The sequence below is a fragment of the Balaenoptera ricei genome, chromosome 15 (assembly GCF_028023285.1).
Source record: "Balaenoptera ricei isolate mBalRic1 chromosome 15, mBalRic1.hap2, whole genome shotgun sequence".
NCBI lineage: Eukaryota > Metazoa > Chordata > Mammalia > Artiodactyla > Balaenopteridae > Balaenoptera > Balaenoptera ricei.
In genome coordinates this window covers 22,002,211-22,027,566 of record NC_082653.1, presented here as the reverse complement: position 1 = coordinate 22,027,566, position 25,356 = coordinate 22,002,211, and the positions used below count along the sequence as shown (strand labels likewise).

Genomic DNA, 25,356 nt, shown 5'->3' with positions numbered 1-25,356 from the left:
AGATGAAACCTGGCGACCTAGAGAAGGGAGCTCAAAGCTCTGCAGCACGGCCTGCACACCGAGTCAGAGTGACTGAGCCGCATTGTCTGATGCGGTGGTTGCTGAGGGAGATGAAACCTGCTAGATGTTTTTTCTTGACAGGCCATACTTACCTAGGGTGTTATCCTACCTCCTGTATTTTTCATCCGCTTTGATTTTGTTCTCTGCTGTCTCTGGCCTCTGTAGCTTTCTCATCTGTCCCTTTAATTGGGGCAGGTTTTCATATTGGTTAATGTCTGATTTGTATTCTCTCTCTTTTTTGTTTTTGGCTGTGTTGGGTCTTTGTTGCTGCGTGTGGGCTTTCTCTAGTTGCGGCGAGCAGGGGCTACTCTTCGTTGTGGTGCGCGGGCTTCTCATTGCAGTGGCTTCTCTTGTGGTGGAGCACGAGCTTCAGTAGTTGCAGCACGTGGGCTCAGTAGTTGCAGCATGCGGGCTCTAGGGCACTCGGGCTTCAGTAGTTGTGGCACGCAGGCTCAGTAGTTGTGGCTCGTGGGCTCTAGAGCACAGGCTCAGTAGTTGTGGTGCATGGGCTTAGTTGCTCCACGGCATATGGGATCTTCCCGGACCAGGGATCGAACCCGTGTCCCCAGCATTGGCAGGCAGATTCTTAACCACTGCACCACCAGGGAAGTACCCTCAGTCTATGGTCATGTTGCACAATGATCCTTTTTTTGCTTTTTTCAAAGTCTGTAGTAGAGCCCATTTTCTTCGTGATCTGGATTTGCTATATCACTCTATTTTCTTTTCACTCTTCTTGCCTTAAAGACACACTGGAGGCTTTTGAGCCTCACTGGTGGGAGAGCCTGTTTCAGCACCCCTCCCATCTGTGTTGGGGCAGGCCAGCCATGAGGCAGAGCTGTGTGCATTGGGAATTACACTAGCATCTTCCCGCAAGTTGTGCCTCAGGCCAGGGTGAGAGACTAGAGCTTGGGGAAAACAGTGACCTTGTTGTCTGTGCCCTTGTAAGCCACCCATTCCCTTTCACAAACTATACCTTCATTTATGAATACCGGTAGATAGGTAACCATATGTATCATTCTTGTGATTTCCCTGTGCTTTCTAAACCTAGTAAGTTCTCAGATGTTTGTTGATTGATTGAATTGATTGACTGGGACTTTCTTCTTTAATGTGATACTATTACAGGGTAAATGGCAGAGACTCTGAATTCTGAGGCTGGACTTCAGATACCAGCATGTTCCACACACAGTCCTTTCATTCCACACACCTCACCCCCTTTATTTTGTTCTTTGATTAAACTTTCCTCTTCCCTCTTTTCTTCCATTCACAGTAACTTGTACATGGTCGACAGTGATTGTTAAAGTGCCAAAGTATATATTCTTCGGCTCTGACTGAATGATAATTAGAAACAAATTGAACTTTCCCTAGACTTTTGTAGGGAAACAGCCATGGGACAATTAGAACTCCTGCTCTGACAGAATTCCCCAAGTTATCTGCTGAAGGAGATTTTCAGGGCTGGTTGAAGGAGCACCTGGGAGTCTGAGGACTAGGATTTTAGTGCGGGCACCCACCTCAAAATCACTGCCTCGCCACACCTTGTCACTGCGCCTTGTGTAGCCCCAGATTGTTAGCCATAACGTGGCATCAGCAAAGGCGGTCTCTCAAATCCCCTCCAACTTAACATTTTCCCTCAGATTCAGGTAGGCATACTTTGGTAATTGCCATTTTTTGAAAATGAAATGGATTAAAAGCACAATGAGAGGTTGATCAGCGGCTGTGTTCTTCATGGAGTGCCAGCAGCAGCCTAGTAGAAAGCTGCACGTGAGCTGGGGGTCAGATAAGCCTGGATTTGAATTTGAGCTCTGCTGCTCCCTAGCTCTGAGACCTTGGACAAATGAGTTGACCTCTCCGAGCTGTGATTTCCTCATCTGTAAAATGGCCATCACACCTCCCTTTCAGTGCTATCATGAAGACTAAGCCTAAACTATGTATTTACTTTGTTCAACAAGTAAAAGCTACTGCTGCTGTTAGATTTTCCTAGCTTCCTTTGGAATTCCCGTGTAACTTTTAAGTATGCCAGGCAGTCCTTTTCCTAAGAGCGTCCTCCTTACCAGATAACCCAGAAGGAGTTGTCCTAGCAGACCAGAGCATGGGCACCATCAGATGCTTCATCTGAGGTGAAGCTGCAATAGACTTTGGTTTTTGTTTGTTTTTTTGGGGGGGGAGGGTGTTGTTTTCTTTTGTTTTGTTTTTTGAGAAAGACCAGAGTAAGCTGTTGGGCGTCAGGGAGCAGCTTGCATGTAGCTGTTAGAAACTTGGGCTGCTTCCCACAAGATTATCTATTATCAGCATTGAAGAAGGTGTGAAATTGATTAGCACTGACGGAGAGTAATGGCTGCAGCCACTCTCGCCAGCACTCACGGTGCTTCTGTGTGCCACAGGCGCCGGGCCCTGCCATTCCCTGACAAACACCTGTCTCCTTGATGCCAAGGCTGTTTTGCTGGGCACTGGCAAGCATTCCAAGGCTATTAGTGCTCAGCAGCCTCAGTGTTGCTCGGAGAGTCGTGGCGGGGTGGGGGGTGAGGGACGTGCTTGTGAGCAGCGCTCTCTGCCAGCGCTCAGGCTCATCCTGCCAGATGAAGCTGCCTCACAGGTATGAAGTGACCTGGAACAAACCACCTCTTTTCGTCTCTCCTTCATGCAGTCTACTCTCTTAAGTCTCTCTTAAACGATTTGTTGCCTCACCCCACCCCACCCCGGTTAAACTTGAATGTCCTACACCTACTGGGAATTCAGCAAATATTTGTTGACCTGAATTGAATACTTTTTTCTCAGGCATTTGATAACATTGACTGTCAGATCCATAATGAATAAATATCTCACATACTCTGCCAAGTCTGCAACAAAAAACACCTTACATAACAGGGTCAGGTATTGACCAAGAGAAGGGGGATCAAGTATTGACATTTTTAGTGTCTCGGAGCCACCATCTTCCCTGCAAACTTCAGATTCCCATGAGCACGGTGCAAGTGTCCATGGTTTGCAGTTGACCAAGATTCACTGAAAAGAATTCAGTCCTTTGGCAGATGTTTCTCAGGCACCTGCTCTGTGCAGGGCATTAAGCTAGGCACTGGCTGGGGGTGAGCACAGGTGCAAATGTCAAAAGAAGAATGGGCCCCAGGAGTACTGCTGCCGCTGCTGAGGCCTGGAAGAAGCCAAGGAACAGGGGGGAAGCCATCTGCACCTCGAGTCACCCCTAACAGTTTTGTAGATGAGGCAGAATTCAAGCTGAACCTTAAAAGGAGGAGACATAGAAGGCATTTCCAGACTAGAGAGGAACAGGAGCAAAGGAGGGGCAGTGGGAAGCCAAGTTAAGTTTTGGGGCGAGTGATAAGTTATATTCCAGGGCAGAAGGTGTGAGGGGGAAGCATGGGCTTTAGAGCCAGGCTTCTTCTGGTTCTTCAACTGCGGACAAATAGCCTAACTTCCCCAGCTTTATTTTCTTCCTTTCTGGTGTTTTGTTTTTAAGGTATACATCCCAACCTGTGGGTCTGTGAGGAATTACATATTTAGGAATTTGGTGACATAGCTATAACACATGTGAAAGCTGCTTCCACAGGTCCTGGCCTGTAGAGGTGGTCAGAGAACCTTTTTTTTTTTTTTCTCTGTGAGCACTGTTTCTACCACCACCTCTCTGCACACACGATTTTCTTCCTTCCCTAATACTGCAAGATTTTGTGTGCTCTGAGTCCCCTCTACTCCCACTTCCTCTCCTGCTGCTGTGCATTAGCTTCCAGCTGTATAGCCTTTGCATTCGCTTCTCCCCGTCCTGCCTCTTCTCACGCTGGTGCCTCCTTCTACCTTCAGGTCTCAGCCTAAATGTCACCCCCTCAGAGAGCTTTTCAGTGGCACCCATACATAAAGTAGTGTCCCCATCGCCAGTGATTCTTCGTAACCTGTAATTATTTTATATGTTTGTTTACTCTCTGTCTCTGCGACTCTAATCTCTTGTTCATCATATTCTTAGGACCTACATAGTGGTTAACATGCAGTAAATGAAGGACAACTACTCATGAGATAAAATTAATATTTGTCTGTGGGTATTAAGGAAGATAGAGGGTCCTGAGTTTTCTACATTACATCTAAACTCTCATTTTAACCCTAATTTTTGTTTTCTCTGAATAGCCCCATCATCAAAAAAATATTTTTTACAACTGTGTAAATTCTGTGGCATACCTGTAGCTATATTAAACACACAAAGATGCTCCTATTTAGAAGAGTCTATAGGACAAACTGATAATTGTATACATACTCAGTTCAAATCACATTACCTACAATAATCTGTGACTAGGAAAGACTTTCACGTCTTGGGCAGTTGCCCAATGCTTTCACGTTATACTCAGTGTCCATGCGACTTCAGGGCCACAGTGTATCTGAACATACCCTTGGGCTTCCTGGTTAACCTTTTAAAGGGCATGTAATTCTTAAGACTCTTCTAGTGAGCAGCAGTTCTCTGTGATCTATAAATACCCAGGGTGCTTGTCTTAGCAGATTTCACCTGACTCCCCAAGCAACAAGAAGCCCAGAAAATGCCAAGGCCCCTGTTGTTAGGAAGATATCCTGACTTCTCATGGGTTCCTTCTGGCTTCTGTTGGTTAAATGTACAGAGATGCCAGGCTTCTGAGTGTCAGAAGTAAGACATAATTATATAGATACTGGCAGGGATTTTAAAAGGAGGAGGAGAGCCTTGAAGAGAGGTTTTCCTTCTTTTAGTTCCTAGGAAAATTATTCTCAGCAGGTTTATTCAATAAAGTGTTCTCGCCACATACTTTGCACCATAATGACTTACAAATTGCATGCTAATTTTGCCACAGTTAAATCATCCCAGGCTTTATCCTGGAAAGAGAAAGAGGGACTCCTTGTAATGAAACAGTATCCACAGGCCCTGATGTCTGAAACAGACTTTGACTGTTTCCTTAGCATTTGAAACTCATTTAAGGATTTGTACAAAGGGGGTAAAGCGCAGGAACGAATGAGTGGGATTGGTGATCGTAAAGCACTGGTAGGTGTGTGGACAGTGGAAGTGTGAGACTGCCGTCAAGTCTTCTGCTAACTGCTGGAAGCTCCTGGGCAAGCCTAAAAAAAGGGAGTCCTGCTGAGAGTTCCTCTCAGCTGTTCTTGAAACAGTGGTTCCCAAACTTCTCAGTCTATGAACTTGGCAGAACACAGCTTACAGTCAGTAGAAGCCAGAGGTGGTGGGGCAGGGGATGCTATGGTGCTTTTCCCTGTCCTGCTTCCCTCTTTCCTAGATGCAGATTTATCCATATGCCCCTTCACCCGCTCTCTCCTGCCTCCCTGCCCGCGCCCTTCCCGATCACAGTCATCCTTCCTACCATTGGAGGAGAAGTTGGGGGGGCCTGAGTTCTGGCCCCCCACCTCTGACTCTTACCTTGCAGTGTAGCCTTGGGCACTCCGTTTTGCTTTTCTCATCCTCTCTGTCCTCCTCTCTCAGTGGAGTCCACAGTCTCTCCCAACTTCACAGAAGCCCTGGTTCTCTCAAGGCTGGCTTATATGTTGTGAAAATTCAGATGAATATTCTAGTAGTCTAGTTGTTTGTTTGTTTATTTTTAGCAAATTTAGAAATGGATGGCCTACCTGTGATGGAGGTATCATGGTACCATAGAAGGAACATGAACCCAGGGGTCATACAGCCAAAGGTTAAATCCCAGCTCTGCCACACATAAATTCTGTTCTTTGGGGAAATGCCTTGCCCTGTGTGTGTATGTGTATTAGTTTTCATGATAGTTTTATTAGAGGGTCATTTTGAAGATTAATGAGATTGTTTGTAAAAACCTGGCACATGCTCATGTGTTAAGGCTGGCCTAACACATAGTTTTCCCTTTGTGGGCAAACTCTGGCCTGATATCCTTGGATTCTTATTAGAGCTGCTATCAGCTGTATATTCTCAAAAAAAAAAAAAAAAAATCCCTTTTACTAATTCTCCAGCCTCTGTTTCCCGTGCTGAAAGTGACCTGCAGTCCTAGGATCCTTCTCTAACAGTCTGCCCTATTTCAGAAGCTCTTGGAGGAAGATTCTGTTTTGCTGTTGCTTGTGCCTCCCCCATCTCCACATACCTATCTCTCCCTTTGCTTTGGAAGAAGAAAGGAAATTGGCCTTTTCTCAATGGTGGGGCAATTCCTGCCCATGACTACAGACAGTAACTGTGACCCCCGCTGGGTTTCTGAGTCATGTCCTCTCTTATTAAGAAAAGAGGGATTCCTGTTGGCTTCATAGCAGCTTCTGTTATGACTGTCTCCTTCCATCAGCGAGGGGCAGCTCGCTGCCTGTCAGGGGCAGATTAGGAGTAGCATCCACACGCTCATTTGGAGGCTTGCGACTTGCCTGCGGAGAGAGATAGAGGCACCTGGAAAGGTAGTGATTTGGTAGTGCTCCCGAAGACAGATTAACATTTAAAGTGAGGATGTGGCTGGAGGAGGGTTAGAACACACACACACAGCCCTGCAGAAATGGCACCTTGATGCCGCACGTACCACCTCCTTGTGTGTCTTTAGAGACGAAGCTGTTTATTTTAGCAGCCCCCAAACAGGCTTATGCTGCTGTGAATTGCAATCTGTTCTACTTAATGAGCTATTCACTGAATTACCATCTAAGTTTTTTATTCTAGCCCTCTCTTATGGAATGAACAAAATAAAACCTTTCAGAGTGTCTTTTTTTGGGGGTTTAACTCTCCCAAGTTGCATGTGGAATTTGCTGGTCTAGCTGTAGATTCCCACCCCCCTCTTTTTTTTAAAAGTGTCTTCTATTTATAAGGAAAAGACAGGCAAAGGAGCCAGATGACCTTACATTTAATGCTGCTGGTTTGCAGTAGTTCCCAGATATGGCATAAAGAACTCATATGCTAATACCAGAAAAGGTCTATAAAACAGACTTTTTCCTTCTTTGAACTATGGAAGTGCTCACACGCTTGGAGCCAGACTTGTGTGGGTTTTTATCCTGTCTCCAGCACTTAACTCAGCTCTGAGCTTTGTGACCTTTGGAGATTTCTCCAACTCTTCTAAGCCTCAGTTTCTCATTTGAAAGTGGAAATAGTAATGATTCTTACCTCTTGGGGTTTAAGGAAAAATGAGAAATCCATGAAAGTGCTTATTAGCACAGTGCCTGGCAGACAGTAAGGACTCAGGAAATTTTGCTGTTATTATTCCATTTTTGCTGCCCATCCCTTGTCAGAGTGAAAGGACTAACGGAAAAAGGTTTTGGACTAGGAAATCATGTTCCAGTCAAGTCTCTAACCGAAACTCAGTGACTGTCATTTGACATCTATCTCAATTTTTCCATCTGTGAAATCTGAAAATGGTGTTTGCTGTACATACCCAACACCGGGCATATACAACAAGTGAGGTTAATGCAGATCCGCTGCTTTGAAAAGTAAAAAATGCTGTATGTGGCTGTTGAGTTGTCATTGCTTCACAGAGAAGACGGTCACCTTCACTCTTCTCAAAGGTGAGAGTTGAATGAATTAATTTGTGGAAGACATCCTTTAAATCATAACTCTCCTGTCGTATTTCAAATACAATTCAATGTATATATAGATTTTCACTTTGAAATTTTGTAAAGTACGATATCTTTACAATACTTAAGGAGGTTACTGATTTTTTGGAATTTCTCTTTAATCTCTATTAATCATATTCCCATTTTAAGAGCACTTGATTTGCCTGCCCAAATTGTTTTAAAATAGCCTGTCTAATATAATAGCAGATCCAGGGGTTGTCTCTTTCTTACAGGGAAGTTTAATTTATTGATGAGAGGACAAGCTAATTGTCAGTGCTAACCATGTCCTGTTGAGGTGACAGTTTGTGTCTTCTACTTGAGGCATGTCTCCCAGTGACTCTTCTGACTGTCTAGGAGCACTGTCAGTCAGCAGCTCCCGTCTGTCCATTTACCCATATGCAGGCAGAAACTCACTGCACCTGGTTATGAAGGTGCTTCAGTCCTAGATTTGCCACAGGTTATCAAAGCTAAAAGGAACCTTCAAGAAGGCCAGATCAGGGAAGACAGAGGTCAGCCCCCTACACTCCCCAACCTGTGATGGTGTAAACAGTGCTGACTGATTTCAGTGTTCTTCCCCTACTAAGCTCCAACTTGGCAGCACAATGCTTTTCCAATATGGTAATCTACAGCCATTACAGTGAGTTAGAGTTGCACTCAGGAACCCTATTTCCCTTCCCTGATCCAGCTTAGGCTTCTAATTTCCAAGCAAAGAAGCCAAGGCCAAGAAAAGTTAAATGACTCGCCTACGGACACTAGTAAGTTAGTATTAGAGTTGGGATCTGATCCCATTTGCTTAGTTCTTTCAGATGTCTAGGTCTTCCTTACGCACAGAAATCCAAAGAACCATATCAAGTCCTTATCTCAAGATCAAATTTTTATCTAGTGTCTTAGAAACGGAGAAAAGGAGCCAAAAATGCATTAATCAATTTATAAGAAGTTGACTCTGTTCACACATTGTAAGACAGGGGTGGATAATAAAGGTGACATACCATCCTTCTTCTTTCTAAAACAGACCAGAACTTGAGAGCCTAAAAGAACTGTACCCAAACTTCCTTATTTTCCATCAGAATAATACATAATCACCCTGCTTTTTTTAATTTCCTTTTAAACATGGAGTACACATTTGTGCTCAGCTTCCGTGAATCCACTCAGCAGTAAATATCCCATGCCACAGAGTTGTAGCAGGCTAGATTAGGGACTATCCTGACAGCAGTCACCTTCTCTGTGTGCTGGTTTCTATGATGCTTCTAAATCTGTCAGGGCAAAAACTCCATCTTAGAAGCCAATCTGTGCTTCATCTTTGTGCCTGTTCAGTGCGGTGATGGTGATGCCTCTCTTGGAGATGAACTGTAATCATATCTCAGATCTGCATTCGAAAATTTCACTTTCAAATCATGTGGCCTTGTGTCTAAAAGTAGAATGTCGAATTGAACGTTGTTAGAATCTTGAAGTTCTGAGGAAAGAGGAAAAATTAGGATTTGGCAGTGCTCTCTTGGGTCCATCCTTTCCACATGACAGTATTTAGAGAAGTTGGAAGGTACATTATGTCTGGTTAAAAGAAGATCAGATTGTGGGGAAGAGTGTGAAAAAGAAAAAATCACCAGGGGCACTTCTGACGTAATTGGAGAAATTTAATTTTGCTAAACTCTATTCCTTAAGCCTTTCTGTTATTCAGTATCTTCCTTTGTTCTCCAAACAGCTCTAAAACGTATACCTACACAACCATGGTAGTATGAAAAGAGCCCATTCTTGGATTTGAATCCCAGTTCTCCTACCCACTAGCCTTAGGCAGGTTGCTCTGCCTGAGTCAGTTTCCTCATCGGAAATGGGGGTAACAGTCCCTACCGCGTAATATTTGTGAGAAGTAAAGGAAGTATAGGTAAATCCCTTGGCACTATAATAAGCCCCCAGTAGACATTAGCTGCTCCTCCAAGGTGGGTAGATGGTGGTAGCAATGGCTGTTATTCAGACTGCCTCACACAACGCCTGGTATGTAGTAATCAATCAAAAACTATGATCTGCCGGTAGCTAGGATCTAATAAGCAAAGAAACACTCCCTTCTTTCTCTTCCTTCTCTCTGTTAATGACAGTGATATTCCACTCTTGTTCTCTTCCACCCTAGCTGAGTTGACCCATGCTATTGTTCCCTCTGTTTAGAATGTTCTTTCCGACTTGTCAAATGCCTTCAAAATCCAGCTCAAATGTTACATTTCCCTTGAATTCTGCTGACTCCTCAAAACAAACTTAGTGTGTCCTTCTGGAGTCCCATGGCACTCAGTACAGTTTGAGAGGTCCTTCATAATAGCCATTACTACATTTAAAAAAGAAGTTTGTTCATATTTGTTAACCTCATTAGACTTTAATCTCCTTGATAATGTAGACTGTCTTATTTATCTTTGCTGCCCCTGGTACATCATGTAATACCTGGCCCATAGTTAGGTGTTCAGGAAATCTTTACCAGGTAGATGAATGAATATGTTTCTCTCCAATTTCCCATGTTTGCAAACCTCTAAGGGTTTGGTCTCTCTCCTCTCCTCTGCTCCCCTCCCCTCCCCTCTTCTCTTCCCCATCTGATATATTTCTCACATAGGCTGATACTGTGGCCTCCGAGCTGTACACTCTGCCTGCCTCTCAACACTTTAAGCCGATGTGTCCGTCGTAGAGGTGTTGGCACATCCTCATTCACTTTCCTGCACAGTGTAGTCTGCAGCTCATCATATCTCACTTCTCTGGCCAGCATTCAAGCCTCCCACCAGCTAGCCCTCCGAGGCACTGTCCCTCGCCATTTCCTAATGTTTCCCCTCCTACCCCATCCACAGAAGTCTTAGCACACACAGCTCGTTAATACCGCTGAACTTCTACCTGCATTTTTCCAATCCTGTTTCACAAATGGCTTTTCAAGAGTCTTCTATGCAAAAAAGTACCATGCAAGGTGCTTTCTAGGGTACAAAGCTGATTTAAAACTCTACAACTCTTGCTTTCAAGGAACCTACACGGGAAAGAGGCACACATCTGATTAACTATTGCAGGACAGGGCATGGAGGTGCCATAAATGAGGTACAAATCCAAAACTTGGGGGTTTTGAGGATTGGAAAATCATAGCAAGTTGGAAAACATTGAGAAGTTTTTAAAGATCTCAGGAGAAGTTTTGTAAGGAGTATCATGTTTTAGACTTTAAATACATTATGATAGAGATTGGGGGTTGGGGAGAGTACCCACATTACAAGCAAAAGTGAAGGGGCCAGAAAAGGGAGGGCAGGCCTGTTTGTGCTGTGTGTATGGGTCGGGGGCTAGTGAGCAGAAAGGAGGAACTGCATAAGGCATTTTGCATAAGGCTTCGGACCACAGGAAGGCCTTCATTCTTAAGGCATTCATTCTGCTGCGTCTGCCAGTCAGGAGCCTTGAAACCTTATCTAAAAGTCACTTCTTCCCAATGCCCTAACGTCTTAACCAGCCCTGATTAGCACCCACCACTTGTAATTACTTTAAATTTGTGGGCGCACTGTATCCCTTTACTTATTGGTCATTTTCTGTGTTACTGTGACCTTCCCGTATAGACAGTCAGCTTCTTGGTGACTAAGAGCAGGGCATCCCCTTACCTCCATTTTCATTCCTTTTCTGCCTTAACTCAATGCTTAGAAAGGTGTTCTTGCCACTAGGCACTTAGCAGGGTCCAGATCTGAACACTGTGCTTCATGTTATTCATTTCCACCTCAGAGGTGAATCAGACAGGATTCCTGTCCCTGGGGAGTCCATATTCTAGTAACGTAATTATGAGCAACTTACTTAACCTCTGTGTGCCTTGGATTCTAATTTGTACAGTGGGATTAATAATCCCTTCCCTGCTCTCTTTAAATTTGGTAATAAGGACCATATACATAATAACACTTTAAACTCTGCAGCATTATAGAAATGTGAAGTATTAGCAGCAAATGCTTTTTGCATGAGTGAAAGTCAAGAGTAATTTTCCTTCCTGGGCCCCCAGCTGCTGAACACTTAGGAGTTCTGGAGCAGGAAGTTATGATTATGAGCAAATGAGAAACTAAAGAGGCCCTTCTACTTTTAAACTCCTTGGACATCAGTCCAGTGCTCCATGACTACCTCATGAACATTAGCACTATTACCAGATTACCAAGGAATTTGCTACTAAACGAAGCTATGAATTAGTGGTGGTGATTTACTGGGCAGTGCAAGGCCTGGCAAATCTAGAGCCCTCTTTTGCCTCACAGACAGAGGCCTTTGGGAGTGAGATGAAAAGTAGCCTTGTGTAGCTGCAGGCTGGCCCCCTGGGCAAATAAAGAAGCATGTTATCTGCGTCTAAATAGTCTCTGAAGGATGCTGGTTGGAGATTGATGACCACAGTGGTAAGTCCTTCGAGTTTGGGAGAGTGGAAAGCAGGGTCCCAAGGGCTTCTGTCAGTGACAGGAGCCTGAGTTGTCAGAGGGAACCGTGGCCATAAAACCACTGACGGAATTAAGAAATGGATTGTTGTCATCAAAAGCATGGATTCAAGCACCTGTCTTCTTAGACCAGTCGCTAGTCGTGTAGAATGAGTCCCTCATCCAGTTCTGACTCCTGAGAGCTGAGAGCCTAAAACAGAGATGTCTTTTTCCTTTCATTCACTGCACGGATGTTTACTGAGCTGGGGATGTAAAGACAGAATTCAGTCCCTACTTGCACAGAGCTCACAGTTCACCCTCATGACATAAAGGGAGTTATAGAAACAGGGAGCTGATGATAGCTGAAATCAGTGTGAATACGACGTGCCAGAAGAGGTCGTGTCATGGAGTGACCTGCAAGGGTGCTGTCAGGAATTTTGGAAAGGAGGAGTTTTTAGCTTTAAATAATCAGGGAAGGCTCTGTAGGAGAGGTAGCTTAAAAATAGTGTTGGCTTGAGAGATACCCCAGAATCCCTAGGAAGGAAGGCCCTAAAGTCCCTGAGTTGGGAAGAAGAGCCCTCTTGGCAGAGGTGGTGATAATCCACTGGATGAGGGACTTTGGAGGTGGAGGGGAATGAAAATATTCTACAATGATTGTGATGGTGGTTACACAACTCTGACTATACTAATTGTATGGTATGTCAATTGTATCTCAATAAAGCTGTTTTTGTTTTTGTTTTTTCTAAAGAATCTGCTAGAGAGGAATAGATATGGGGACAGCAAGTCTGATAGGTCTGGGGTTACAAAAGTTTAGGAAAGAGACTCCCATCACTAATTAGGACTTTGGCCTTGAGGGAGTATTGAACTTGTGGAACAAAATGGAAAGATGGGCAGCATTTTGCATCTAACAAAATGTAAGCCAAAAGGGACACATAGATTGGGTACCTGTGCCATCACCAGGGTACCAAGACAGAATCGTAGAGAAAGCAGACCTCTCTTCCCTAGGTTAACTTGATTTGGAAGGGAAAGAGAGTTAAGTATATCTGTAGAGAGGTTATGTATGGAGGCTGGAACCAAAGAGTAAAGAATGAGTAGAAGCAGATGAATAGATTTGTGTCCCCATCAGCTTATTTTTTCAGGTTGAATATGTTGATGAGATCATTTTGGCCCTGAGTCACTGTATAGGAAAAATGGACTTTAATCTTGACTCCCTGGGCCAACAAGAGAACATAAGATACTTCAGAATAATGAGAGAAGCAGGAGGCAAATCGAGGCAGAGTGGTTTTCTTTTGTTGTTGTAGTTGTAATTACTATTCTTCTGTGTATTATGGGTGGACTAGAAACCTGTTCTTTCCTCCTTCACTCACTGTGTGGATTTTATTCCCAAACGTTCATTCATTTCTAGGACATGGTCCGGCGTGGAGAAATCATAGACAATGACATTGAGGATGAGTTCTACCTCCGGCGCTTGGACGCAGGGCTTTTTGTTCTCCAGCACATCTGCTACATCATGGCAGAGATCTGCAATGCCAATGTGCCCCAGGTAGGAGGGGGCTGCCCCTGGATGGGCCCTTCCTTCCCTGCCTCCTTGCTTGCCACCTGCTTAGGTAGAATGGAGTGGATCACACTCTCCTTGAATTCCTTCACTCTATGTGGGCCCTCTTTTTTAGGGATGGGGGTGAGGTGAATACTTTCAGTACGACGTATTCTGATGTCTACCAGGGCAAATGATGCTTTTTCTTTCTCTTTCCACTCTTCCCCTTCCTTATTAGATTCGCCAGAGGGTTCACCAAATCCTAAATATGCGTGGAAGCTCTATCAAAATTGTCAGGCACATCATCAAGGGTGAGTTGCACGTTGCTTGTGTCTGGGGCTCCAGGGAATTAGACGATGCTTTCTTTCTGTCTCTGTCAATATCCCTGGAATTTGGTGCATAGCATTCTCTGCACTGAAGGCTTAAGTGTGTTGTCCAGTTCAGTGTGTGTCCAGGTCATCTTGTCAGAATACCGAAGACTAACCTAGTTATTCTCTGCCTCTGACCCTCTAGTTCCAGAATTTTAAAAACACATAACAAGAAGCACTAGGGGTTGGAAATTTAAAAACAAAACAGAAAAACACCAAACAAGAAGTAAACAAAAAAATCCAGTTCCAAACTGCATGTAGTGGAAGGAAATTGCTTTCTTAGGGGAAAAAAACAAGGAAGTAACAAGAACTACCTGGAATTAAGGCAGAAGGAAGTGAATCTGAGGCAGTGTGGTGTAGTAGAAAAAGCAAGCCTGCTTTCCAGTGCTAGCTCTGCCTTCCCCCAGCTGTGTGAGCATGATCTAGAAGAAATTTTGCAAAAGTTCACAAGATACTTACATGATAGCATCCAGTGTAGTGCCTGGCACACAGAAAGTGCTTGGGCGAATGTCCTTCACCTACCCCAACGGGCCTCTCAAATGCTGTTGTATCTTTGGCTGGACCTGACTCAGCTGGAGTGGCTCCCAAGAGGCCTCCGGTCGGTGAGCACGCTCTCAATCAGCTCTGCGGTGCGGTTCCACCCTCGGGCCACTTAGCACAGACTAACACGCGTGGCGGCTAGAAGCCCGTATTGGCCTTCACAATACTGATAATGCCAGAGTTCAGAGAGAGAGTCGTGATGGACGTAACTGCAGGCACATCATCTCTCTCTCTCTCTGACCCTTGTCCTGCCCACTTCTAAGATGAGAGATTAGGCTAGATTTACTCAAAGGGTTTGCCTGTAAGTGGCTTATCACTCCCGTTACATGTGGGAGATGAAATGTGGAGATAAATGATACATATAATAAAGTGAAGAGAAGTTAAGAGCCATGGGTTCTGGGATCTGGCTCCTGAAACAGAATCCTGGCTCTGCTGTTTACTGTGATACCTTGGGCAAGGTATCTAATTGCCCTGGGACCTCATAGATTAGGTAAAAGGATTAAATGAGATGATATATGGAAAATATCTCAAGTTAATAAGTTCTTGGCAAATGTTAGCTATTATGAGTATTACGAACTATTATGATGATGATTATCATCAGCAGCATTATAAGTGAGGCATGGCTAAAACCCCATGGGAAGCCTTGCCGGAATAGTAACATTGAGCTGGGTCTTAGACATTCCAAAACAAAGGAACAGTGTGAGTGAAAACATAGGACTGGAAATCACATGATCAGCACAGCCCTCCCAGGAGGGTGGGGATGGTAAATCCGTCACGCCCATTTTGCAGATGGAGCCTTCGAGGCATTGGAATGTATTGTCTTCTCCCTCAGAAGGAGGAAAGGGGGAACTTGTTCATGAACCTAGCCTAGCATCTTCCACAGTGGCATCATGGGTGCTCCCTCCTCTTTCTCAGTGTCACATTCACATGAGTTACTGCTCAGAGTGTCATGCCACCTCCTGCCTAAGGTGCAGCTGTGGTGATTTGCAACCCCAGCCTTTAAATGGCATTTACTTTCAACGCCCACATGTTCAATTAGAACTTTTTATTACTCTCAGCTCTACTCTCCTGCATTTAGGCTTCTCCCTGCACCTCCATTCCTGTGATCAAAACAGTGATCTGAGAAAGGAAAAGTGTTTTTAACAGGTGCTGACACGTAGTAGGTGGATGCTTTTCTTTCAGAGATCCTAACACATATACCTGAGGTTATTCAGGATTTTCATTTGCTGTGAGCCAGACCTCTGTCTCCCTCAGATCCCAGTTTATTCCCCAAGTGCCTGTTAAAGCACTGGGCGCATACTGGGTGCTGAATAGACATTTGTTGATTGTCTGGGCAGGTGAGCAGCCTGCACAGATGCTGTGTTCATTCCCACCACTCTTGTTCCTTTCCCCTGTTGCTTGCTTTTCCCACTCTGTCCAGACTCTCAGATCCATCCTTCCAGACCCAGGTCCGGCCCTTCAGCTCTCTCGCCATCACCCTTCACAGCCAATCCATTAGTAAAGCTGCCATGTCTGCCTCCAGTCTCCATCCTGAATCAATCCACTTCTCTCCATGTGTTATTTCCCATCTTAGCACCCAGTTTATTTCCTTCCTAGCCCTTATCACAATCTGTAATTATTTTTATTTATGTCTTTGTTTCCTTGGTTTGTGTGTCTCATACATTAAAATGTAAGCTCCGTGACGTAGGGACATTGGCTCATTCCCCGTGTCTCCTCAGCACCTAGAGCAATGCCAGGCACATAATGGACACCCGGTGAATATTTTAAACATTGTTGAATTAAACTCTACCCTTGTGTGAATTTAAATTGGCAAATGTTTACTGAGACTCTCCTCAGGGCTCGGCACAGTGCTAATACTGTGCTACTAAGGTGTCACACAGCACCTGCCCTCATGGAGCTTATAGTCTTCTGGGGAACATAGATGTAGAAATGGCCAACCATAATCAAGCTAAGTGAAATACACACTCCAACAACTACTCAGCTGGCATTGCTGGGTGCCAAGCTCTGTATCCAGTACTAGAGATACAAGGAATAATAAATAAGCAAGATCCCTATCCTTGAGGGTTCATGGTCTAGCTGGAAGCGATACTCGAAACTAACCATGATGTGCTAGGTGCTGCGTTAAAGTTGTGAACAGCATTAAGGGAGTGATAAGGGGGCAGTAATGGAGGCACAGGCCATACCAAGGAATCCCAGGGGAGGAAAGGCTCCTCCAGGACTGGGAATGGTGTCCCAGAGGGAAAGGCACGTCCCAGGCAGAAGGAGCAGAGGTCCAACACAGGACATCAGTGGCCTTCATACGGACTCTGCCACATCAATGGAGGCCAAGCAGGGGTGAGGGAGGCTGGAGCATTGGGTGGGGTTGGGAGTATTGCTGGGCAAGTCTCTCGAGTTCTGTTGGGTACACGGTGAGTTTGGGGTACGGGTAGCGCCTACATCCCTTTGTTGGCCAGCAGAGAGTAGACATTCTCATTGGGGCGGGAGAGGTGCTTGTTTGGACAATTTGAAGTCAGTAGTATGGAGGTGGTATTTAAAGCCAGGAAATTAGATGTCGTTGCCCAGGTCAAAGAAGTCCTCACGGGACGCTGACCACTGAAAACAAACAAAAGAAAGAGTTCTCTCCAGGTGGAAGGTTAAGGTTATAATAAAGGACTCACGCTGGCCCCAGGAAGCCCATCTGCCTGCGGCGTTGGGTGGTGGAGCTGTGCCACAGGCTGCCTCTCAGCAGGCCCTGAAAGTGGTGCAGTGAGCACCCTCGGGGCAGTGCTGAGGTTGGAAAGGGGCGAGGCCACCGCAGGGCTGGGTAGGGGTGGCGTCCGGGTTCTGCTCAGGCCCACCTCCTAAAAGCCTTCCCGCCCTCCCCCTCCTGCCTCCACCCTTCACTCCATCACAGTGCGCGAAAAAACAGAGCCTCAGAAAGAAAACCAGCGCATCAGTCTGTCCTCTTTGATTTTAATTTTGTTTTTCAGTTTGGGTTGCTTCCTTTTTTTTTTTTTTAAACATGCTAATTAGATGCAAGCTTTTTTCTTTGATTTTATGGCCTATATATTTCCTAACTTTTGCTGGCAGGATGACAGCTGATGTATCCCTTGAGGTCTCAGGAAAACGCTGATGAGGCAAGCCCAGCAGGGGACTCTTCCCATTATATTTCAGTCCCCTTTCTCACGATCTTCCTCCCTCCTTTTCTGTTGGGGGTGCCAAGAGAGCTGGGAATAATTGATGGCTCATTAAAGTCCCTTGGTTTGCAGACTGCTTACTCAGTGCTCCCAAAGTCCAGCTTTCCCTGAACTTGCAGCAGCTCTGGCCTGAGGCCTCTGCTGCCCGCCTAGGGGACGGTGGCCTCTGTGCCAGAGAAGGACCACGTGCTCTGAAAGGGCAGTGAAAGTCGTCCTGGCTTTTATCTTCCGGTGCCTGGCGCACGCCTGGTGCAGAGAAGGGGCTCAGCTAACGCTTATTGAGGGTGCTGGCTGAGGTGGTGCTTCAGGCTTCTTTGTGCTGTTCCAGAAATCCGGGACCACTGTAGGTAGAGTGGTCACTCCCGAGCATGTCCTCTGTGCCAGGCTTTTAATGTATGTTCTCTGGTTCTCACGACGGTCCTAAAAGCAGGATTACAGTCTCCATTTTGCAGTTAAGGTAACTAAGACTTGTGGAGGTTAAGGGATGTTACCCAAGTCATTATTAATGCTGGAAACTGGATCCAGACTCAGTCGGTCTTCCATCTGGCAGAAAGGAGAGCTCTAACTGTACCAATTGGCTGATACACTCCTACTGCATTTTAAGAAAGAAAATTTAGGGCATCCACCTTTACAGAGTACCCACTGGCATCACAGGGCACTAGGTGGGCTCCTTAGATGAGTGAGACACTTAGGAGGCCCTGTCCCCAGGGCAGTTCAGTGCCATCACATGTGAAATAAATAAGCACAACACAAAGCAGATTGAAGTCAGTGCTAAGATATGGAGTGAGACTCAAGAAAGCACAGTTAATTCTGCTGGAGATTAAAAAGGAGCTTGAAGATCCAGAGAGGCTGCACAGAGGAGGAGGTGCTTGGGGTTTTTTTTTTAATTGTGGTAAAATATGCATGGGAGTTACCATTTTAACCATTGCAGCTATCACCACCACCTGTCCATAGAACTTATTTTCATCTTGCAAAACTGAAACTCTGTACCCATGAAACACTTACTCCCCATTCCCTCCTCCCCCAGCCCCTGGCAACCACCCTTGTGTGTTCCGTTCCTGTGAGGTTGATGACTGTAAGTAAGGAGATGGCTTCCTGAAGCCTGTGAAGGACCTCCATAGGCAGATGCAGATGTACATTGAGTGGTCCTCTCCTTGGACATGGAGTAGGAGCTGTGACCTGGGAATGCTTCTTAGTATAAATACTTGTGCCAAGGGTTACCATGGAAGCCTCTGGTGAGTCTCCTGAATGTTTTAGTCACTGGTGAAAGTTGTTGGAAGGTCAGGTGGTGCTGGGCTGTTTGGCAGAGGAAAGCCTAGAGGATTACTGACTCAAAACTGTCACTGGTGGCGAAAAGACTGAGCCAAAGACTTCAGAATGCTTTCAGAGATTGGCTCCCGGCCCTTTGATTTGCTTGTGTTCTTTATGGCTTGAAGTCTTCTCTCAGAAGCTCATAAACATGTATTTCCATATTGATTTCAGCTCTTGGTAACCTGAGCTTTGCTTCTGTGATTTGAAAGCTGCAGAAGCTGATAGGGTTTCTCTTCTGGTGACACGTTGATGTGCGTGACTTGCACCAGGCTATGGCTGCTGTGGCCTCTAGGGTTGGGAGGCAGGAAAGGACCCCGGAGGGGCTGTTTAACCTTAGGCAGCTACTTGCCCTCTCCCTAAGCCACAGTGTCTATAAGATGAGGGTAATCTGCCTCAAAAGGTTGCTGTGGGAATTAGATAAGGTGCTGCAGGTAAAGTGCCTACATGTTGGCACGTAATAAGTGCCTGATGATGGTAGCTACCGTCGTCACTGTTGTGATTCGCATCCCAGCTCACGCAGGATAAGCAGAACTGAGAGGCACAGACCAGCAAGAATTCTGGCTCTCTGTAACTTGGGGTAAGTTAGTAGATAACCTGTTTGAGCCTTCCTTTACTCCTCTGTAAGAAACAAACCGAAAGTGAATACTGCCCCAAGGAAGGCTGAGGTTGAGATGCAGTTGGGGGCCTGGGACAGAATACTTGCTCAGTAAATGCAGGTTCCTTCCTTCCCTTCCCTGGCTTAATCCTTTCACCGGTGCTGGCAGGAAAGCCCATGGACCAGCACCCAGGCCATACTCCTCAGGGCCTGGTGGGGGTGGAAGGGGTAGGTGGTGCTTTTTCAAGCAGCCGAAAGGTCTGTGGGAAAATGGTCTATGGGGATGTGACCCTGTTAGCGCCGTAAGCAAAGGGTAAGTTTCCTTCTCCTCCTCCTTTAAGTAGGTTTCATTTTAATCGGATCCCTGATGAAGCTTATATCCCCACTTGCAGCCCCAGCACAACTTCCTCCTCCTAGAGAAGTAACATTAGTCCCTCCACACTCATCCTTGTCGTTAAGGACTCTCTGTTAGACCTCAAAGGATTTTACTTTCCCAGTTTCTATTTTGTGATTATTTCTATGTCTTCATGCATTTTCAGTGTAAAAATATTGGCGTTCCGCTTCTCCCCACTCACCCTTCCTCCTGCACTTTTTCAAGGGTGAGTGTTTAAGGCTTAAGGTCCAGGGATCTGAACCAGGCTTGTGAGTGCTGGTCCCAGTCTCTGTCCTCGAAGACAGTCCTTCCCCATCCGCCAGCCCGGGTGTCCCTCCCTCGTCCTCTTACCAAACACAGAACAGCTTGTGTTCCATGTCTGAATAGTAAACCTGCTGTCTGAAGTTTGCTTTAATATTTATGCGTTCAGCACTGCTGCCTGTTTTTGAGCTCCATGAAAGCCTTTATTGTAAGAGCATTTGAAAATGCTGGAGAAGTCGAGAAGGGAGTCTATGTGTACACCGTGTTTCTCACTCTCCGGCCCGACTCACGCTCTTCCTGTCTCCCCTCTCCCTCTCCCCCACCCTGAAGTTCTCCCTTCATCTAGCGTCTCTCTTTTTCCTGCATTCTCTCCCTTTCTTACACACACACACACACACACGCGCGCGCGCGCGCGCGCGCACAGAGCAAAGAGGACTCTTTCCCAAGACCTCTGGGAGGAATCCGTTCAATATTTATAAACTGCTGCAGCAGCTTTAATAACCAGAGGTAGCTGGCGCCACCAAGGCTTGCTCCAAACAGGATTCTACTCTGGAAACAAAGAATGAGTTGGGGTAAGGGGTGGAGGGTGAGAGGTGAGGTGCACAGCTGGTACCAGCTGCCACGGCCAGTGGGAGAGCGCTCGGGGCTTGTCACACCCGCTGGGCCTGGCCCTGTGGCTGGCTGCGGGACCCTGGCCGGTCACCTGTCCATCCAGTTGCAGTACATTTCTGAGAGGCCTGCCAGCCCTGACACTCAGTGACCTGGCATGAGGGAGCATGGCCCCAGCAACCCACTCCACATCTGTTCTGGCTGCTGAGGCCCCTTTACTCCAGGACATTCCCTCCAGAGCCTTACCGTTTTTTTTTTTTTTTTTTAAACATCTTTATTGGAGTATAATTGCTTTACAATGGTGTGTTAGTTTCTGCTTTATAACAAAGTGAATCAGCTATACATATACATATATCCCCATATCTCCTCCCTCTTGCGTCTCCCTCCCACCCTCCCTATCCCACCCACCCCCATCCCACCCCTCTAGGTGGTCACAAAGCACTGAAGAGCCTTACCTTTTATGAGGACGTTGTAGCCAGATGCCCTGCCACAGCTGGGGTGCTTTGGAGATTTTTTTCCCCAAAGGATGGGAAACAGGCAGGGTAAGATACTGCCTAGGTAAGAGGATGCCACTTTGGGGACCAGCTCCCCAGCCCCACCCCCATGGCTTTTGACGTGCCTTTTTCACTTCTGACACATGTTCTTGGTTTGAATATCAGCTCCTCTACCATCCTAGACTTGGGCAGGTTGCTTCAGTTCTCTAATACGCCTCAGTTTCCTCATCTCTGTAAACAGAGATGGTGCTCTTTGCCTTATAGGATTGCTGCAAAGATTATATGAGACAATATAGATAAATGCCTGGCACGTAAACAGTGTTCACCACATGTGAGGTCCCATTCCACTCTGTACAGGATAGCCCCTCTTCCAGATCCTACTAACTTCCTTCACAGCCCATCTCCAGAGAGCAGGTAATCTGACTGTTTCCTCCTTCCCCGCATGCGGAGCAACAGAGGAGACTTGTCCGTTGGGTGGGTACTCTGTGTACAGCGGTGGCATGTGTTTTTCTAAGTCCTTGGTAGGGATGATTCAGCAGGGGATTGATACAGACTTTGGTCCTGTACTCTGCGCATCCCTGGAAAGAGATTAGGTCCCTCCAGGGAAGTTGGCTTTACTTGGAAAAAAATCACTGCCCCAAAGAATCAGACTGTTTCTCCACTTCCCTCTCTCCTGGGTCTGAGAATACATTAGGAGAACAAAGTGTTAGTTCAATCCATTAAGACTTGCTTTCAGACCATGCCTCTGAGGGTATTAAATGCTATAATGGTCATTCCTCTCTCTCCTGGGGCAGCAACTAGATCATTCACATGTGAGTAAGAGGTACCACTTACATACAGCCCCTAACCTTCTCCCGCAGCCCAGTTTCTGTTCTCCCATCACCCCAGCCCTCCCTTTAAGGAGCCTTAATAGAAGGGATCACAGCCGTTTGCTGTTGGAGGTGATGGATAGGCCTAACAGAAGAGGATGATTTCCAGGGGGAGACACACAGCTGGCACATGTCTGAATCCCAAGTTCCGTTTTCCGGCACATGTCCAAAGTAATAAAGAGGACGGAGGAAAAATGAAGAAGTGGCAGGGGCAAGGTTATTTCTCCATCATGGTGGGGGATGGGAGGTAGGGGAGGGTTTGCAGGCTTTCTTCCCTTTCCCCACTCTTTGTCTGATTTGGATGAGCAGATGTTTTATTATGCAGAAGCCTCTTGCAAGAGAGTTTTCTATTGTTCCATCTCAGGCCACCCCAGGCAGGGAGCTGGGGGCAGACCCGCAGGCACTCATCCTGATCCACTGCCCTGAGAGCTTATTCACAGCACCAGACTGGTAGTTGGCTCTCAGCCCGGCTCTGCTGGGAATTTAGCTGAAAGTAAGGCGAAAGCCCCTACCTTCATGAATCTGTCAGTCTAGAGGGAGAGAGGGGACAAGTAGAGGATGATCTAGAAGTCAGGCCTGCGGTGGAGACAGAGGCCTGAGGACAGGAACAGGAGTCAGAGGCGAGCGGGCGGGGCTTCGTGGAGAAGGTGTCCTTGAAGGATGTGTGGTGTTTCCCCCCAGAGATGTTGCTGGCCTGAGCGAAGCAGGCTCAGGGAGGGAACTAGCGTATCTTGAACATCTGTTATTATAGGTTCTTTACATGCATTTGTGGAGGGGGAGACCGCTTAAGGCCACCTAGGATTGTGAGTCAGAGTCAGGATACAAACACAGCCCACAATGTTGCACCATCTCCTGTCTGAGGGCGGGGCAGGGCACCCTCAGCACACAGAGGAGTTGGATCTCCGTCTCCCCTCCCCGTCCACTGTGCTCTGTGCACCTGCTCCTGGGAGTCACCGCAGGAAGCCCGGGGCCCCACTCACCACTCGGGCCCTGCACTCTCGTCCCTAAGCTCCACACATCATTTCTGTGCCATATCGCACCCCTTCCCGCCTCCTAAAACCAGCTGACCACATAATCTGGGGGGGCCAGGACACTTTTGAGAATAAAATGGAGGTGTGTTAAGTACTCTGTTGGGATAACAGGGGAAACGGGACCATATGTTTACCCACCTTACAACTCTTTGATTATGTCCTGTCATCAGCATCATGTCCTGTATTCCCATCCTCTTTAGGCGTATTTCCTTTATCTCCCTGCTCTAACTAAAACTGTCTCTACCAGGGATGGGTCCTCTCAAGTGGTACCTACTTTCTCCCACGTGCCTTTTACCACTGGAGACAGGGAAGGGGGCCTTCCACGCTCCTCCTGGGCGTCTCTAGACCATTCTTTCTCCCTCCCTCTTTCCAAAAAACGCCCATTTGTTTCCATCTCATGTCAGTGGACTGTACCCCAGCCCCCCTCCTTGGTGGTGCAGACACCTGTTCCCCTTATTCCTTGGAGGAATTCCAAGCTCCCTGTCACCCTCTCCACTACCCTGTCGTATTTCTTAGCAACTTCACTATCCACATCTCTTTCTCTCACGCCCCATTTCCAGTCTCTCAGTAAATCCTGCTGGATCCACCTTCAGAATACATCTAAAATCTGAAGACTTCTCACCTCTACCATGACCTCCTTGGACCAAACCACCAATCAAATCACATCTCCTTCCTTCTGCCCTTGCCACCTTCAGGGTATCTTCCACACTGCAGCTAGAGTGAGCTGGTTAAAGTCAAATCATGTCATTCTTCTGCTTAAAACTCTCTTATAACTTCTCATCTCAGGGGAAAGTCCAAAGTCCTGACAGTGGCCCGACACGACCTGTGCCCCGCCCCTCCCCGGCTCTGAGCTCCGTGCTCCCCTCTCAGCCCCTGCTCTGCTGGCCGCTCTGCCACTCGCTCCTAGGTATTCCCCCACACACCTGCTTCAGGTCTTTAATCAAATCCCCCATCTCTGTGAGGCCTTCTGACAGCCACCCTGTATATTTTACTTACCTTTCGGTTTGTCTCCCCCACTAGAAAGTAGGCTCCGCAAGTGCAGAGGTTGTCACCTGTTCTGATCAGGACTTTATCCCCATTGCCTCAAATAGTGGTTCTCAAATGGGAGCAGCATCCGCACTGCCTGGAGGACTTGTTCTCACAGACCGCTGGGCCCCATCCTCAGAGCTTCCTAATAAGTAGGTCTGAATTGGACCCCCAAATCTACATTTCTTTTATTTTGGCTGCGCCATGCGGCTTGTGGGATCTCAGTTCCCCGACCAGGGATTGAACCCCGGCCCTGGCAGTGAAAGTACCGAGTCCTCACCACTGGACCGCCAGGGAAGTCCCCATATCTGCATTTCTAACAGGTTCCTGCGTGATGTTGCTGCTGTTGGTTGGGGTCGCCACTCTGAGAACCACTGGGTCTGGGGCAGCACCTGCCCATAATAGCGTCCACTGTGTGTGTTAAGTGAAGAAAGGCTGCAGCTAGGAGGGGAATGCAGGCAGGGACAGGGGAGTTGGGCCCTTTCCACCGTGGGCCTTGAATGCAAGACCAAGGAGTTTGCACACAACTGCCACCATGGGTGCCACTAGAGGCATTAGAACAGCACACACCCCACGGGAGCTGGGGTTCAGAGAGAGGTATGATGTGACCCGGCCACGAAGGACCCCACGCCTCAGATTCATGCCTAACCCTGCCTCTGTCTCCCCAGAGTATGCGGAGAACATCGGGGACGGCCGGAGCCCGGAGTTCCGGGAGAGCGAGCAGAAGCGCATCCTGGGCTTGCTGGAGAACTTCTAGCGGCCCCTGGCCCTGGGCAGCAGGGACTCTCTCTGGGCCTCCCCCAGAAACAGTTTTTACGGAGCTCGATGTGACTTTTGGACAAATAAAAGCTAGTTTTGGTATTCCTGGGCTGATGTTCTCTGTACCTTCTAACCTTTACCCAACACCTTTCCCAGCAGTGCTCACGGAACGCGTCTGAGGAGGCTTAGTGGTTGGCCTCCCGCTTCCAGTGAGGAACCTGAGGCTCTGAGAGCAGATGAGTGATAAAGTGGCCACTGTGACTGCCCTGGGGGTTGTGGTGAGGCTGCCCGTCTACGGCTGGAAAGGGGAAGGCATGGACCGGGGGCCTCTCTGGGGCTTCCAGCCCTGACACGAAGAGCCTGGGCGTGTAACACGGGGCACGGGGCTCGTGCAGAAGCACCCTGGGGAGGGCTTCCTGGCACTGCGAGACCGCCCGCAGAGCACACAGTCCTCAGAGCAGCGGT

The 25,356-nt window shown here is 47.0% G+C and overlaps 1 protein-coding gene across 2 annotated transcripts in view; it reads left to right on the top strand.

Annotated features, from left to right (window-relative positions):
• The window catches only part of CTNNBL1 (catenin beta like 1), a 163,603-nt gene extending 138,610 nt beyond the window's left edge, over positions 1-24,993 (top strand). Inside the window, exons 14-17 of one of the 2 annotated variants that reach the window (XM_059897032.1) lie at positions 13,351-13,488; positions 13,718-13,790; positions 21,140-21,254; positions 22,067-22,121. In XM_059897032.1, coding sequence (XP_059753015.1) covers positions 13,351-13,488; positions 13,718-13,790; positions 21,140-21,254; positions 22,067-22,106 — 366 coding nt within the window. In that variant the 3' untranslated portion in view covers positions 22,107-22,121. Of the gene's footprint in view, positions 1-13,350; positions 13,489-13,717; positions 13,791-21,139; positions 21,255-22,066; positions 22,122-24,800 lie in introns of those variants that run through there. The other variant, XM_059897033.1, reaches the window with a different exon arrangement.
• Positions 24,994-25,356: the final 363 nt, after the last annotated feature.